General features: G+C 42.1%; 1 protein-coding gene across 9 annotated transcripts in view; it reads left to right on the top strand.

Moving 5' to 3' along the window:
• Positions 1-13947, top strand: part of LOC106589905 (calcium-activated potassium channel subunit alpha-1) — a 196769-nt gene that overhangs the window by 110075 nt on the left and 72747 nt on the right. For all 9 annotated transcript variants that reach the window (XM_045710060.1, XM_045710057.1, XM_045710056.1 and 6 more), the window contains exon 5: positions 36-147. In XM_045710060.1, the coding sequence (XP_045566016.1) occupies positions 36-147 (112 nt within the window). The remainder of the gene's footprint in view (positions 1-35; positions 148-13947) is intronic.

Below are 13947 nucleotides of genomic sequence, written 5' to 3'. Positions count from 1 at the left end.
GGAATATAGTTAACTGGTATCTTTCTCCCCCCCAGTTCATAGCGGCCAACGACAAGCTGTGGTTCTGGCTGGAGGTGAACTCAGTGGTGGACTTCTTCACTGTTCCCCCGGTGTTCGTGTCCGTCTATCTCAACAGGAGCTGGCTTGGTAAGTACAGCACCAGTATATAGCACCTGCCAAGTGTGGGGGCGGTGTTTTAGTTCAGCTTTGATTGAGATCTGGTCTGCAGCGCACCCCAGTGGATATTCTGTGTATTACACTGCTTTAAACTGGATCGTTGAATTGTTCAATTATTTTCCATTTGAGACACATGGATTTTGTTTGACCTGGTTATCTTATCTTGGACAGCCTCCTTCTTTTTAAAAGACACAGGGAGTAGCTGCTTGTTCTGACTGATGGGCCCTGGTCAAAAGTGGTGCACTATAAAGGGAATAGGGTGCAATTTGGGACTATTCTCACTGTGATAACGGTGTTGGTTGTTTACTGACAGCAATGTTGTGTTTACCTAGTTTTGATGGTTTCTGGTTTCACAATGTTGTGGCGTACACTACTTGCTGGGCTGGCATCAGTCTAGACCAGAGGTTCTTCAGCTTTTTTTCAGCTCGAGACCCAAATGAGAGATGTACTGTCCTCGAACGATGCAAATGAGAGATGTACTGTCCTCGAACGATGCAAATGAGAGATGTACTGTCCTCAAACAACCCAAATGAGAGATCTAATTTCCTCGAACAACCCAAATGAGAGATGTATTGTCCCTGAACGACCCAAATGAGAGATGTACTGTCCTCGAACGACCCAAATGAAGACTCATAATTCGCAAACCCACCTCTCACATGCTCAGGGCCCATTTTGGCTCCCAAGCCATAGTTTAAGAACCCTGGTCTAGACTTCCACAATGGACTACGAAGGTCATTTGAATGCCCTTCATCCATCATCTCACAGAATGAGATCTTTTTGTTTTTACCTAGCTACCTGTAATAATGATTGAACTGATTTAAATTGGTCTATGATTTAAAGGACTGTACACGCTGAACCAATATTACATTTTATTGGGTTTTGTTGACTGGCACCTGCCAGACTCCTGACTAGACACTAGAGCCCTATGGTCCCTGGTCAAATGTAGTGCACTATATAGGGAATAGAGCCCTATGGTCCCTGGTCAAAAGTAGTGCACTATATAGGGAATAGAGCCCTATGGTCCCTGGTCAAAAGTAGTGCACTAAATAGGGAATAGAGCCCTATGGTCCCTGGTCAAATGTAGTGCACTATATAGGGAATAGAGCTCTATGGTCCCTGGTCAAAAGTAGTGCACTAAATAGGGAATAGGGTGCCATTTGGGACTGTGGGTCATCTCCAGGAGAGAGAGCGTGAGAGAGAGAGAGAGCGAGAGAGAGTGTGAGAGAGAGAGAGGTCTATAGGAGATTACAGTGGAGAGGGGATTTGGTGTTAATTCAGACTTTGTCTTCGTCACCTGTCAATCACCTGTCAATCACAGCTCAGCCACCATAGAAATAGAATCACTAGAATGTACATTCCCATTAAAATGTTAAGTATACACATGAGTGGTCCAGTCAAACTGCTGTACGCTGAAGGGCTCTGTTTACATCCCCTGTCAATCACCTGTCAATCAGAAATCAGGGCCACACCCTCTTCCTCTCAGTCCTCATCAGCATCTGCATGATGGTAGCTTTATCAGTGGCCCAATCCCAAATCAACCCCTTAACCCTAAGCCCAATGTAGATCTGAGAGGATTTGATTTGTATATATAGGGATTATGGATATAGGATGTAGGGGTGCATTTGTAGCAGACCTGGGACTCCAGCCATGAGGTCACACTGTAACAGACCTGGGACTCCAGCCATGAGGTCACACTGTAACAGACCTGGGACTCCAGCCATGAGGTCACACTGTAACAGACCTGGGACTCCAGCCATGAGGTCACACTGTAACAGACCTGGGACTCCAGCCATGAGGTCACACTGTAACAGACCTGGGACTCCAGCCACGAGGTCACACTGTAACAGACCTGGGACTCCAGGTCCTGATGTACTACAGTAGTTCAAATACTATTTGATATCTTTCATATATTTTCATTGTTTGCTCTAGCCTGGCTGGAGTGTCGGATGTGTTTCGAGCTGAACACTACTGGGCCTCCTGCCCTTCACTGAATGAATAACCTGTCATATCCCTAATTAGGCTCAATCTCTCATTGGCCAAAGAGCCATTTCTCCAATCTTCTGTCTGAACAGTCTGACAGAGACAAAAACATACACACATCCACAAATACGCACTCAAACACGGTATGCAAACATTCATCTACCAAGAAAGCACTCAGGACTGTTATGTCAGTTGGAAGTAGGGCTGTCCCCAACAACAACAAAAAAACTTGCTCGACTTTCGTCTGTTCTTTCGACCAATCAATCAATCGATCTCCTGCTGGCTTTTGCAGATATCGCCGTTACTCTCCTGAAATTCCGGTAATAGGCACGAGGAGTCGACAACGTTTCTCATGTGGAATGTCAATTTATCTTACCATTTCTACAGATCTGAGTGCCATTTATGTTTTTCATATGCACATTTTTTTGTGGAACAGTTTCATTTAATTGATATTATAGCACAGCATTGTTGAATACTCATTTCGGATTGGTTAGAACGGCATTCAAAAATGGTCATTAAAACCAGATAACGGGACAGTTGGAAAAGATATTGAGATAGTTGGAAAAGATATCGGGACACCTTGCAATCATGACGCAATAAGCATTGCAGCCTGCAAGTAGAAAATATCCAGATAAATATACATATTGTATGAATCACATTGTCTACACATAACTTGTCTGCAACGAAATTGAAACATTGTAACAACTATCAATTTGGGTCCAGCTGGAAGCTCACGTTAGCAAACTTGCAACATTGCATAAAATATTATTTCCTGCGCCAGTAAGCTCAGGACAGATACTGCTGTAGGCTGTTTGCACAAGAGATACGAGCTCAGGTAGGCCTATTTTATGATGTTTTCACTTGATCAGAACATGTCATTTTTTAATTTTATGCTGAGTGGTTATCGAAAGGGAGAGAGAGATCTAGAATGATTTTTCAAATACATTGAGGAACTATTGTTAGTCTCAATGGATGTAAAAACAGATTTTGTTTGCTTGCTGTTTGAGGTGAAGAAAGTATGACTTTGAGAAGCTCCACAGGTCATTAGTGGTGTTGCGTTAAGCCAACCAGAAATACAATCAGATTACCATGTGGGCCCATTTACAGTGGCTTGCGGAAGTATTCACCCCCTTGGCATTTTTCCTATTTTGTTGCCTTACAACCTGGAATTAAAATTGATTTTTGAGGTGTTTGTATCATTTGATTTACACTTCATGCCTACCACTTTGAAGATGCAAAATATTTTTTATTGTGAAACAAACACCTCAAAAACAAACTTTTCACCCCCCACCCAAAATCAGTACTTTGTAGAGCCACCTTTTGCAGAAATTACAGCTGCAAGTCTCTTGGGTTATGTCTCTATAAGCTTGGCACATCCAGCCACTGGGACTTTTGCCCATTCTTCAAGGCAAAACTGCTCCAGCTCTTTCAAGTTGGATGGGTTTCTGCTGGTGTACAGCAATCTTTAAGTCATACCACATATTCTCAATTGGATTGAGGTCTGGGCTTTAACTAGGCTATTCCAAGACATTTAAATGTTTCCCCTTAAACCACTCGAGTGTTGCTTTAGCAGTATGCTTAGGGTCATTGTCCTGGTGGAAGGTGAACCTCCGTCCCAGTCTCAAATCTCTGGAAGACTGAAACAGGTTTCCCTCAAGAATTTCCCTTTATTTATCGCCATCCATCTTTCCTTCAATTCTGACCAGTTTCCCAGTCCCTGCTGATAAAAAACATCCCCACAGCATGATGCTGCCACCACCATGCCTCACTGTGTGGATGGTGTTCTCGGGGTGATGAGAGGTGTTGGGTTTGCGCCAGACATAGTGTTTTCCCTGATGGCCAAAAAGCTCAATTTTAGTCTCATCTGACCAGAGTACCTTCGTCTATATGTTTGGGGAGTCTCCCACATGCCTTTTGGCAAACACCAAACGTGTTTTCTTATTTTTTTCTTTAAGCAATGGCTTTTTTCTGGCCACTCTTCCATAAAGCCCAGCTCTGTGGAGTGTACGGCTTAAAGTGGTCCTATGGACAGATACGCCAATCTCCACTGTGGAGCTCTGCAGCTCCTGCAGGGTTATCTTTGGTCTCTTTGTTGCACCTCTGATTAATGCCCTCCTTGCCTGGTCTGTGAGTTTTGGTGGGCTTTTGGCAGGTTTGTTGTGGTGCCATATTCTTTCAATTTTTTAATAATGGATTTAATGGTGCTCTGTGGGATGTTCAAAGTTTCAGATATTTTTTTATAACACAACCCTGATCTGTACTTCTCCACAACTTTGTCCCTGACCTGTTTGGAGAGCTCCTTGGTCTTCATGGTGCCCCTTGCTTAGTGATGTTGCAGACACTGGGGCCTTTCAGAACAGGTGTATATATAGTGAGATCATGTGACAAATCATGTGACACAATGTATTTAACTAATTATGTGACTTCTAAAGGTAATTGGTTGCACCAGATCTTATTTAGGGGCTTTATAGCAAAGGGGTGAATACATATGCACACACCACTTTTCAAGTTATTTTTCTCATTTCACTTCACCAATTTGGACTATTTTCTGTATGTCCATGACATGAAATCCAAATAAAAATCAATTTAAATTACAGGTTTTAATGCAACAGAATAGGAAAAACGCGAAGGGGGATGAATACTTATGCAAGGCACTGTATATGCCTACATATGCCAGATAGCCTATAGGCCTACTTCTATACATAATCAGGTGCATGTTCTTACTCAACATTGACAGGAGCACTCCAAACAAAATACAAGGACTAAATTGACAAAACTCGTAAATGGAATGAAATAAACCTAAATTTGTTTCTCAAAAGCATTGGTTGTGTGCTCTGCAAACAACGTGTCCACTCCGACAATGAGAACGGTACAAGACTGTAATAATAATATATTGAATGCATTAACAGAAATTATCGTAACCAAACAAACATTGTAGATTAGAAATGATAGGAATTAATGGTAAATGTACTACTGGTGATGTACATATATGTAATGGAGAATTGATAGACACCAACAATCAAACACAAACAATTCACACAATTAAGTTATGAAACAATGAATGGGACAGATTGTTGGGAGAGAGCTCATTCCGGAGAGAGACATGCATTGTGCAGTCACACTCCCCTTCTTGGACTGTGCCATCCCCACGGCCTCCGCAATGGATTAGTCTCAGCCTCTGCAATGGATTAGTCTCAGCCTCTGCAATGGATTAGTCTCAGCTTCCGCAATGGATTAGTCTCAGCCTCTGCAATGGATTAGTCTCAGCCTCCGCAATGGATTAGTCTCAGCCTCCGCAATGGATTAGCCTCAGCTTCCGCAATGGATTAGTCTCAGCCTCCGCAATGGATTAGTCTCAGCTTCCGCAATGGATTCGTCTCAGCCTCCGCAATGGATTAGTCTCAGCTTCCGCAATGGATTAGTCTCAGCCTCCGCAATGGATTAGTCTCAGCTTCCGCAATGGATTAGTCTCAGCTTCCGCAATGGATTAGTCTCAGCCTCTGCAATGGATTAGTCTCAGCTTCCGCAATGTATTAGGCTCAGTTTCCGCAATGGATTAGTCTCAGCCTCCGCAATGGATTAGTCTCAGCTTCCGCAATGGATTAGTCTCAGCCACTGCAATGGATTAGTCTCAGCTTAAGCAATGTATTAGGCTCAGTTTCCGCAATGGATTAGTCTCAGCCTCGGCAATGGATTAGTCTCAGCCTCGGCAATGGATTAGTCTCAGCTTCCGCAATGTATTAGGCTCAGCTTCCGCAATGGATTAGTCTCAGCCTCTGCAATGGATTAGTCTCAGCTTCCGCAATGTATTAGTCTCAGCCTCGGCAATGGATTAGTCTCAGCCTCCGCAATGGATTAGCCTCAGCCTCCACAAAGGATTAGTTCACTGAGATGGGCGCGAATCAGACAAGTGTCTCCTGTATATACAGTGCATTCGGAAAGTATTCAGACCCCTTCCCTTTTTTCAATTGTTGTTACTTTACAGTCTTATTCTAAAATTGATTAAATATTTTTTTCCCTCATCAATCTACACACAATACTCCATAACGACAAAGTGAAAACAGGTTTTTTGAAATTTATGGCAACATTATTAAAAATTTAAAAACTTCGTATTTACATAAGTATTCAGACCCTTTGCTATGAGACTCAAATTGAGCTCAGGTGCATCCTGTTTCAATTGATCAACCTTGAGATGTTTCTTCAGCTTGATTGGAGTCCACCTGTGGTATTTACTTTTTTTATTTAACCTTTATTTAACTAGGCAAGTCAGTTAAGAACACATTTTTATTTACAATGACGGCCTACCCCGGCAAAACCCGGACGTCGCTGGGCCAATTGTGTGCCGCCCTGTGGGACTCCCAATCACAGCCAGATGTGATTCAGCCTGGATTTGAACCAGGTGCTGTAGTGACGCCTGTTGCACTGAGATGCATTGAAGGTCCCCAAGAACACAGTGGCCTCCATCATTCTTAAATGGAAGAAGTTTGTAACCACCAAGATTCTTCCTAGAGCTGGCCACCCGGCCAAACTGAGCAATCAGGGCAGAAAGGCCTTGGTCAGGGAGGTGACCAAGAACCCGATGGTCACTCTGAGGGAAAGATAAACGGAACAAAGTACAGAGAGATCCTTGATGAAAACCAGCTCCAGAGCTCTCAGGACCTCAGACTGGGGCGAAGGTTAACCTTCCAACAGGACAGTGACCCTAAGCACACAGCCAAGACAATGCAGGATTGGCTTCGGGACAAGTCTATGAATGTCCTTGAGTGGCCCAGCCAGGGACCGGACTTGAACCCAGTCAAACATCTCTGGAGAGACCTGAAAAGAGCTTTGCAGCGATGCTCCCATCCAACCTGGCAGAGCTTGAGAGGATCTGCAGAGAAGAATGGGAGAAACTCTCCAAATACAGGTGTGCCGAGCGTGTAGCTTCGTACCCAAGAAGACTCTAAGCTGTAATCGCTGCCAAAGGTGCTTCAACAAAGTACTGAGTAAAGGGTCTGAATACTTATGTAAATGTGATATATCCGCTTTGTCATTATGGGGTGTTGTGTGTAGATTGATGAGAAAAAATAAATATTTAATCAGCGTAACAAAATGTGGAAAAAGTCAAGGGGTATGAATACTTTCCGAATGCACTGTATATATTTGCTACTGCTCAACAAAAAAATGCATCTCGTTCGACCAAACAATCGACCAGTCGACTAATTGGGGTCAGCCTTAGTTGCCAAGATACTACTACAGTTAACTGCTTATAGTCTACCCTCCATCTAACTGCTTATAGTCTACCCTCCAAGTTAGTTCTATATCTAACTGCTTATAGTCTACCCTCCATCTAACTGCTTATAGTCTACCCTCCAAGTTAGTTCTATATCTAACTGCTTATAGTCTACCCTCCAAGTTAGTTCTATATCTAACTGCTCATAGTCTACCCTCCAAGTTAGTTCTATATCTAACTGCTCATAGTCTACCCTCCAAGTTAGTTCTATATCTAACTGCTCATAGTCTACCCTCCAAGTTAGTTCTATATCTAACTGCTTATAGTCTACCCTCCAAGTTAGTTCTATATCTAACTGCTTATAGTCTACCCTCCATCTAACTGCTTATAGTCTACCCTCCAAGTTAGTTCTATATTTAACTGCTTATAGTCTACCCTCCAAGTTAGTTCTATATCTAACTGCTTATAGTCTACCCTCCAAGTTAGTTCTATATCTAACTGCTTATAGTCTACCCTCCATCTAACTGCTTATAGTCTACCCTCCAAGTTAGTTCTATATCTAACTGCTCATAGTCTACCCTCCAAGTTAGTTCTATATCTAACTGCTTATAGTCTACCCTCCAAGTTAGTTCTATATCTAACTGCTCATAGTCTACCCTCCAAGTTAGTTCTATATCTAACTGCTCATAGTCTACCCTCCATCTAACTGCTTATAGTCTACCCTCCATCTAACTGCTTATAGTCTACCCTCCAAGTTAGTTCTATATCTAACTGCTTATAGTCTACCCTCCAAGTTAGTTCTATATCTAACTGCTTATAGTCTACCCTCCATCTAACTGCTTATAGTCTACCCTCCAAGTTAGTTCTATATCTAACTGCTTATAGTCTACCCTCCAAGTTAGTTCTATATCTAACTGCTTATAGTCTACCCTCCAAGTTAGTTCTATATCTAACTGCTTATAGTCTACCCTCCATCTAACTGCTTATAGTCTACCCTCCAAGTTAGTTCTATATCTAACTGCTTATAGTCTACCCTCCAAGTTAGTTCTATATCTAACTGCTTATAGTCTACCCTCCAAGTTAGTTCTATATCTAACTGCTCATAGTCTACCCTCCAAGTTAGTTCTATATCTAACTGCTCATAGTCTACCCTCCAAGTTAGTTCTATATCTAACTGCTTATAGTCTACCCTCCAAGTTAGTTCTATATCTAACTGCTTATAGTCTACCCTCCAAGTTAGTTCTATATCTAACTGCTTATAGTCTACCCTCCAAGTTAGTTCTATATCTAACTGCTCATAGTCTACCCTCCAAGTTAGTTCTATATCTAACTGCTTATAGTCTACCCTCCAAGTTAGTTCTATATCTAACTGCTTATAGTCTACCCTCCATCTAACTGCTTATAGTCTACCCTCGGCAACATACTAAGTAATTCTGTTGATTGCTGTTGCCTAGCTACTCTACAAGTGGAGTTTCCATGTCGAATGATTCTTAGTTGGAAGTTCAACTGATTTCGTTTTTGATACCTCCAGACAGAAAATAAAACCAGTTTGTCATTCCAATTAAATTCAAGCCATTGCTGTTTAAAGTAAGTAACTTTGTAAGAGCCTTGTAGGGATGAAACCCAGGGAGCAACAGAACATTACCCATTTAGAAAAGACAGCAGGTAATTCCTGTTCCAAATGCTCCAGCTTTTTACTCAATGAGCTGTACAAGTAAACACAGAAATAGGCTTTTACCGTTCAGCTGTCCACTGAAACTAGCCATAATGATTGCACTTAAAGAGATGCTTTTGAAAATGTTCTATTCTGTTAATCTCGCTGGAAAAGGTTTTATGTTGTGTCTTGATTCTGAACGTTGTGATTTCACTGGAAATCTATAGGCCTATGATGTTTTGATATGTCTTAGCAGACCCATACAGGACAAGACAGAGACCAACCAGACTGTGAGGCAAGTCTGTCCCATTACTACCAGACAATGTACAGTACATCTCATCAGACAGCAGTCGGCCACCTTCTGTCATAGACAGTCATTTAAGGGTAGGACGTATCTTAACTCCTCAAAACTGTCACCAGAAAGAATGTGTATCACAACGTGATGTGTCAGTGCCCGAGTCAAACTCTGTCTAGAGCTGAGAGGCTTTAGCAATCATTCATTCTTTTTTTCTCTGGATTTTAGTGGAAGAGCAATGACCCTGATTTAATGACAACTGCTGTTATAAAAGATGACTGCTAGCTATTGTCACACACCACATAGCAGCTCAAAGCAGGAAAAGGCAGCAATCCTACTGTACAACAGATTGAAAAGCATTACATTACATTACATTACATTTCATTACATTGATTGAAAGCTGCCATAATAGTATATTTATTCATACAGTATCATGATGATGATTATGGCAGCTTTCAATCAAGGAGCTCAAACAAGGAGCTCAAACAAGGAGCTCAAACAAGGAGCTCAAACAAGGAGCTCAAACAAGGAGCTCAAACAAGGAGCTCAAACAAGGAGCTTAAACAAGGAGCTCAAACAAGGAGCTCAAACAAGGAGCTCAATCAAGGAGCTCAAACAAGGAGCTCAAACAAGGAGCTCAAACAAGGAGCTCAAACAAGGAGCTTAAACAAGGAGCTTAAACAAGGAGCTCAAACAAGGAGCTCAAACAAGGAGCTTAAACAAGGAGCTCAAACAAGGAGCTCAATCAAGGAGCTCAAACAAGGAGCTCAAACAAGGAGCTCAAACAAGGAGCTCAAACAAGGAGCTCAATCAAGGAGCTCAAACAAGGAGCTCAAACAAGGAGCTCAAACAAGGAGCTCAAACAAGGAGCTCAAACAAGGAGTTCAATCAAGGAGCTCAAACAAAGAGCTTTATGCTGTAATATCCCGATGGAACAGAACAGGGGCTTGGTTTCCGTTTGACGTACACCACTGATGATCATAACGAGGATACTACAGTATCTGTGGGAAATGTGATCCCGACACGCCTACAGAACATGTTTTATTTGACCTCTTCTTGGTGGACAGAGACATGGCGCGCCCACCTGCTCCTCTTTTCTCTGCTGTCTGAGATGGATACTGAGAGCCTTTGATTGATTTGCTGTGTGATAAAGGAAGGGGAAAGAAGCAGGGGATAGATAGAGTAAGCTGTTGTAAGGAATTGGGTTACGCGGCTCCAGAGGATGTTGTGAAGCCTTAAACAGAACCATATCTACACACTGACTGACGAGAAACTCAACAGCTGGGAAACTTACTATGGATATCAGGAAGCTTTGCCGGCGTAATTATTTGTCAGTCTTAGAAGATATTAGACATGATGATTCTGACTGAGATTTTAGTGTACAGAGGGCCCGATGGGGGCACGCGCTCTGGGACGTTTCAGAACACGAGAGCTCTTCCAGAACGGCTACAGGGTCAAGATGGACCAACAACAGCAGGCCGTGGAGAAAGAGAACCGGGACGACCTGTGTCTTCCTGCTTCCATTTCATCTCCTACTGGGGTAAGGCCTGCTTCCATTTCATCTCCTACTGGGGTAAGGCCTGCTTCCATTTCATCTCCTACTAGGGTAAGGCCTGCTTCCATTTCATCTCCTACTGGGGTAAGACCTGCTTCCATTTAATCTCCTACTGGGGTAAGACCTGCTTCCATTTCATCTCCTACTGGGGTAAGGCCTGCTTCCATTTCATCTCCTACTGGGGTAAGGCCTGCTTCCATTTCATCTCCTACTAGGGGTAAGACCTGCTTCCATTTCATCTCCTACTGGGGTAAGACCTGCTTCCATTTCATCTCCTACTGGGGTAAGGCCTGCTTCCATTTCATCTCCTACTGGGGTAAGGCCTGCTTCCATTTCATCTCCTACTGGGGTAAGGCCTGCTTCCATTTAATCTCCTACTAGGGGTAAGACCTGCTTCCATTTCATCTCCTACTGGGGTAAGACCTGCTTCCATTTAATCTCCTACTGGGGTAAGACCTGCTTCCATTTCATCTCCTACTGGGGTAAGACCTGCTTCCATTTCATCTTCTACTGGGGTAAGACCTGCTTCCATTTCATCTCCTACTGGGGTAAGACCTGCTTCCATTTCATCTCCTACTGGGGTAAGACCGTAAGACCTGGCTAGACAATGTAGGACATTATTAGTAGGATGTAATATAAACCCAGAGGTTGTTTTTCTGTGCCTGGTCCAAAAACTCCTCCACTGCCGGCCACCATGTCAGTTGGAGAAAGAGAGAGGGGGAGAGAGCTCAGGTCGGAAATTTCTCTAACATCAATACAAAAATGAGCATGAGGAAGTGAGACACTGACTGGTTCATGTTGTATTTATAGATTATACATATTTGATTTACTGCAGCGTCTTTCATCTGTAACGTTTTTGTTACCAAAGGCAGGGAATATTTCACGTGATTGTTTACTCTTGGGGCTGCGGTTTAGCCAACGAATTTGACAGATTAATGTGATTTTTTTATTTGAAAGAAAACGTTTAAATTCCTTTCAACACCTCATGTGCAGTAAGTCGCATTGCATAGCGGGCAGCCTATCATAAGAGTTGGAGGCATGGCCTATTGGGGGCGGGACTTCCACTTTGTTATTTCTGGCCACCTGTCATTCCAGGTAATGTGCTATGTTTTTTTTAAATATAATTATATGTTCACTGCCAGCTCTGAATCTTCAACGACATAAAGAGCCTAGAAAGGTTTCCATTGATCAGACGGTCACCATTTGGTTACAATATTGTACCCATACTGTAAAAAAAATCTGGTTGTTTTTAATAGTAATTTACTGGCTGCTAATTCAAATCAAATCAAAGTTAGCTTTAAGCATGAAATTAGAATAGAATGGATATGAACCTTCTTAGGATGGAATAAAGGGCAGCCATTTTGGTCAGGGACTTGGTCAACCACGGTTTGCCAGTGCTATGATAAGATATTGTGTAAAATAATGAATTTGATGAATTTATCTCCACTGTTATGTTTGTTAGCTAGCTATAGCCAGTCAGTTTTAGAGGAACGATTCCATAAATGTTTCTAATTAACTGCCAATATGCCAACATTCTATTCAAACAAGGGTTGCTGAGTGGCGCAGCGGTCTAAGGCACTGCATCTCTGTGCTCGAGGCGTCACTACAGACACACTGGTTCGATTCCAGGCTGTATCACGACCAGCCTTGATTGGGAGTCCCATAGGGCGGCGGCCAATTGGCTCAGCGTTGTCTGATTTTGGCCAGTGGGTAGGCTGTCATTGTAAATAAGAATTTGTTCTTAACTGACTTGCCTGGTTATATATATATATTTTTTAATGAAATAAAAACAAAGCAGTCAATCCACAGTCATACACTGGCTGAAATCAGTTGATGATAGGACTTAGATAAGTTGGAATTTGTGATATTGTGTCATATAATAGCACTCACAGCTTTCCAAAGAAAACTCAAATTTAGACATTTATTGTCTGTTTACATATATTTTAGAGGCTATTTATACAGAAAAAGTGTATAAAACCCGTATAAACTGTATTTATAATTATTTGACAATATTTTAGGTTGACAATAATTATATTACACAATAGAATACTTTTACTTTCCTGCGTAAGTAAAGTCAGGATTAAGACTCTACTGCCATTAATTCCAATTAGACTGGTTTGGATTTCTCCCTGAGCGATATAGCTGCCATTTTCACTGCATTCTGGAACTTTGAGGTTTCATAACATAGCCCTTCTAGTAATTTAATAGGTACAGGGCCTCCTGAGTGGCGCAGCTGTCTAAGGCACTGAGGTGTCTTGGGTTTGATCACAGCTGGCACAGCATTTTCCGGGTTAGGGGAGGATTTAGCCAGCCGGGTTTTCCTTGTCTCATTGTGCTCTAGCGACTCCTTTTGGCAGGCCAGGTACCTACAAGCTGACCACGGTTATCAGTTGGATGGTGTTTCCAATGACACATTGGTACAGCTAGCTTCCAGGTTAAGCAAGCAGTGTGTCAAGAAGCAGTGTGGCTCGGCTGGGTCGTGTTTTGGAGGACGCATGGCTCTCGACTTTCGCCTCTCTCGAGTCCGTACGGGAGTTACAGCGACAAGATTGGCTGCCAGTAAATTACAGTGCAGTTAATGTGACAGTGTTATGTAAAGAAAGTGTTTCGAGACATTTTTTCATGTTATGGAACCAACTTAGTATTTGATGAACAGGAAATGAAGAAATGTAAGAAATGTGGATAAGTTATTCCAAAGTGAAAAATCTACTTGGTATATATATTAGTGAGTATTTATGTTATTTAACCAAAGGGGAAATTTGGTTGAGTGAAAAAAATAGGTTACAACTTGAAATATCGGTTTGTTAATAATCAAATATAACAGCATAGAATCATATCTTTGGTATCGACAAATGTAGTTTATTTCAATTAAGAACTAATTTACTTGTAACCAGTTGACACATTTTGTTGTAGGTTGATCCCAAGAGTAATTTGTTTACAGTGCAGGACTTAATCAGAGTGAGTCATGAACACCATGGTACACAGCTCTAGTGCTGGTAGAGTACATGTAAGAGGTTTTAGTGGCCTAGAATTGTGCATTATTGAAATGTTTTTTTAATAACTTTCTGGGATTG

The sequence above is a fragment of the Salmo salar genome, chromosome ssa28, assembly GCF_905237065.1.
Source record: "Salmo salar chromosome ssa28, Ssal_v3.1, whole genome shotgun sequence".
In the NCBI taxonomy this organism is placed as follows: Eukaryota; Metazoa; Chordata; class Actinopteri; order Salmoniformes; family Salmonidae; genus Salmo; species Salmo salar.
Note: the sequence above shows the minus strand (reverse complement) of the source record. Positions and strands in the feature narration are given on the sequence as shown.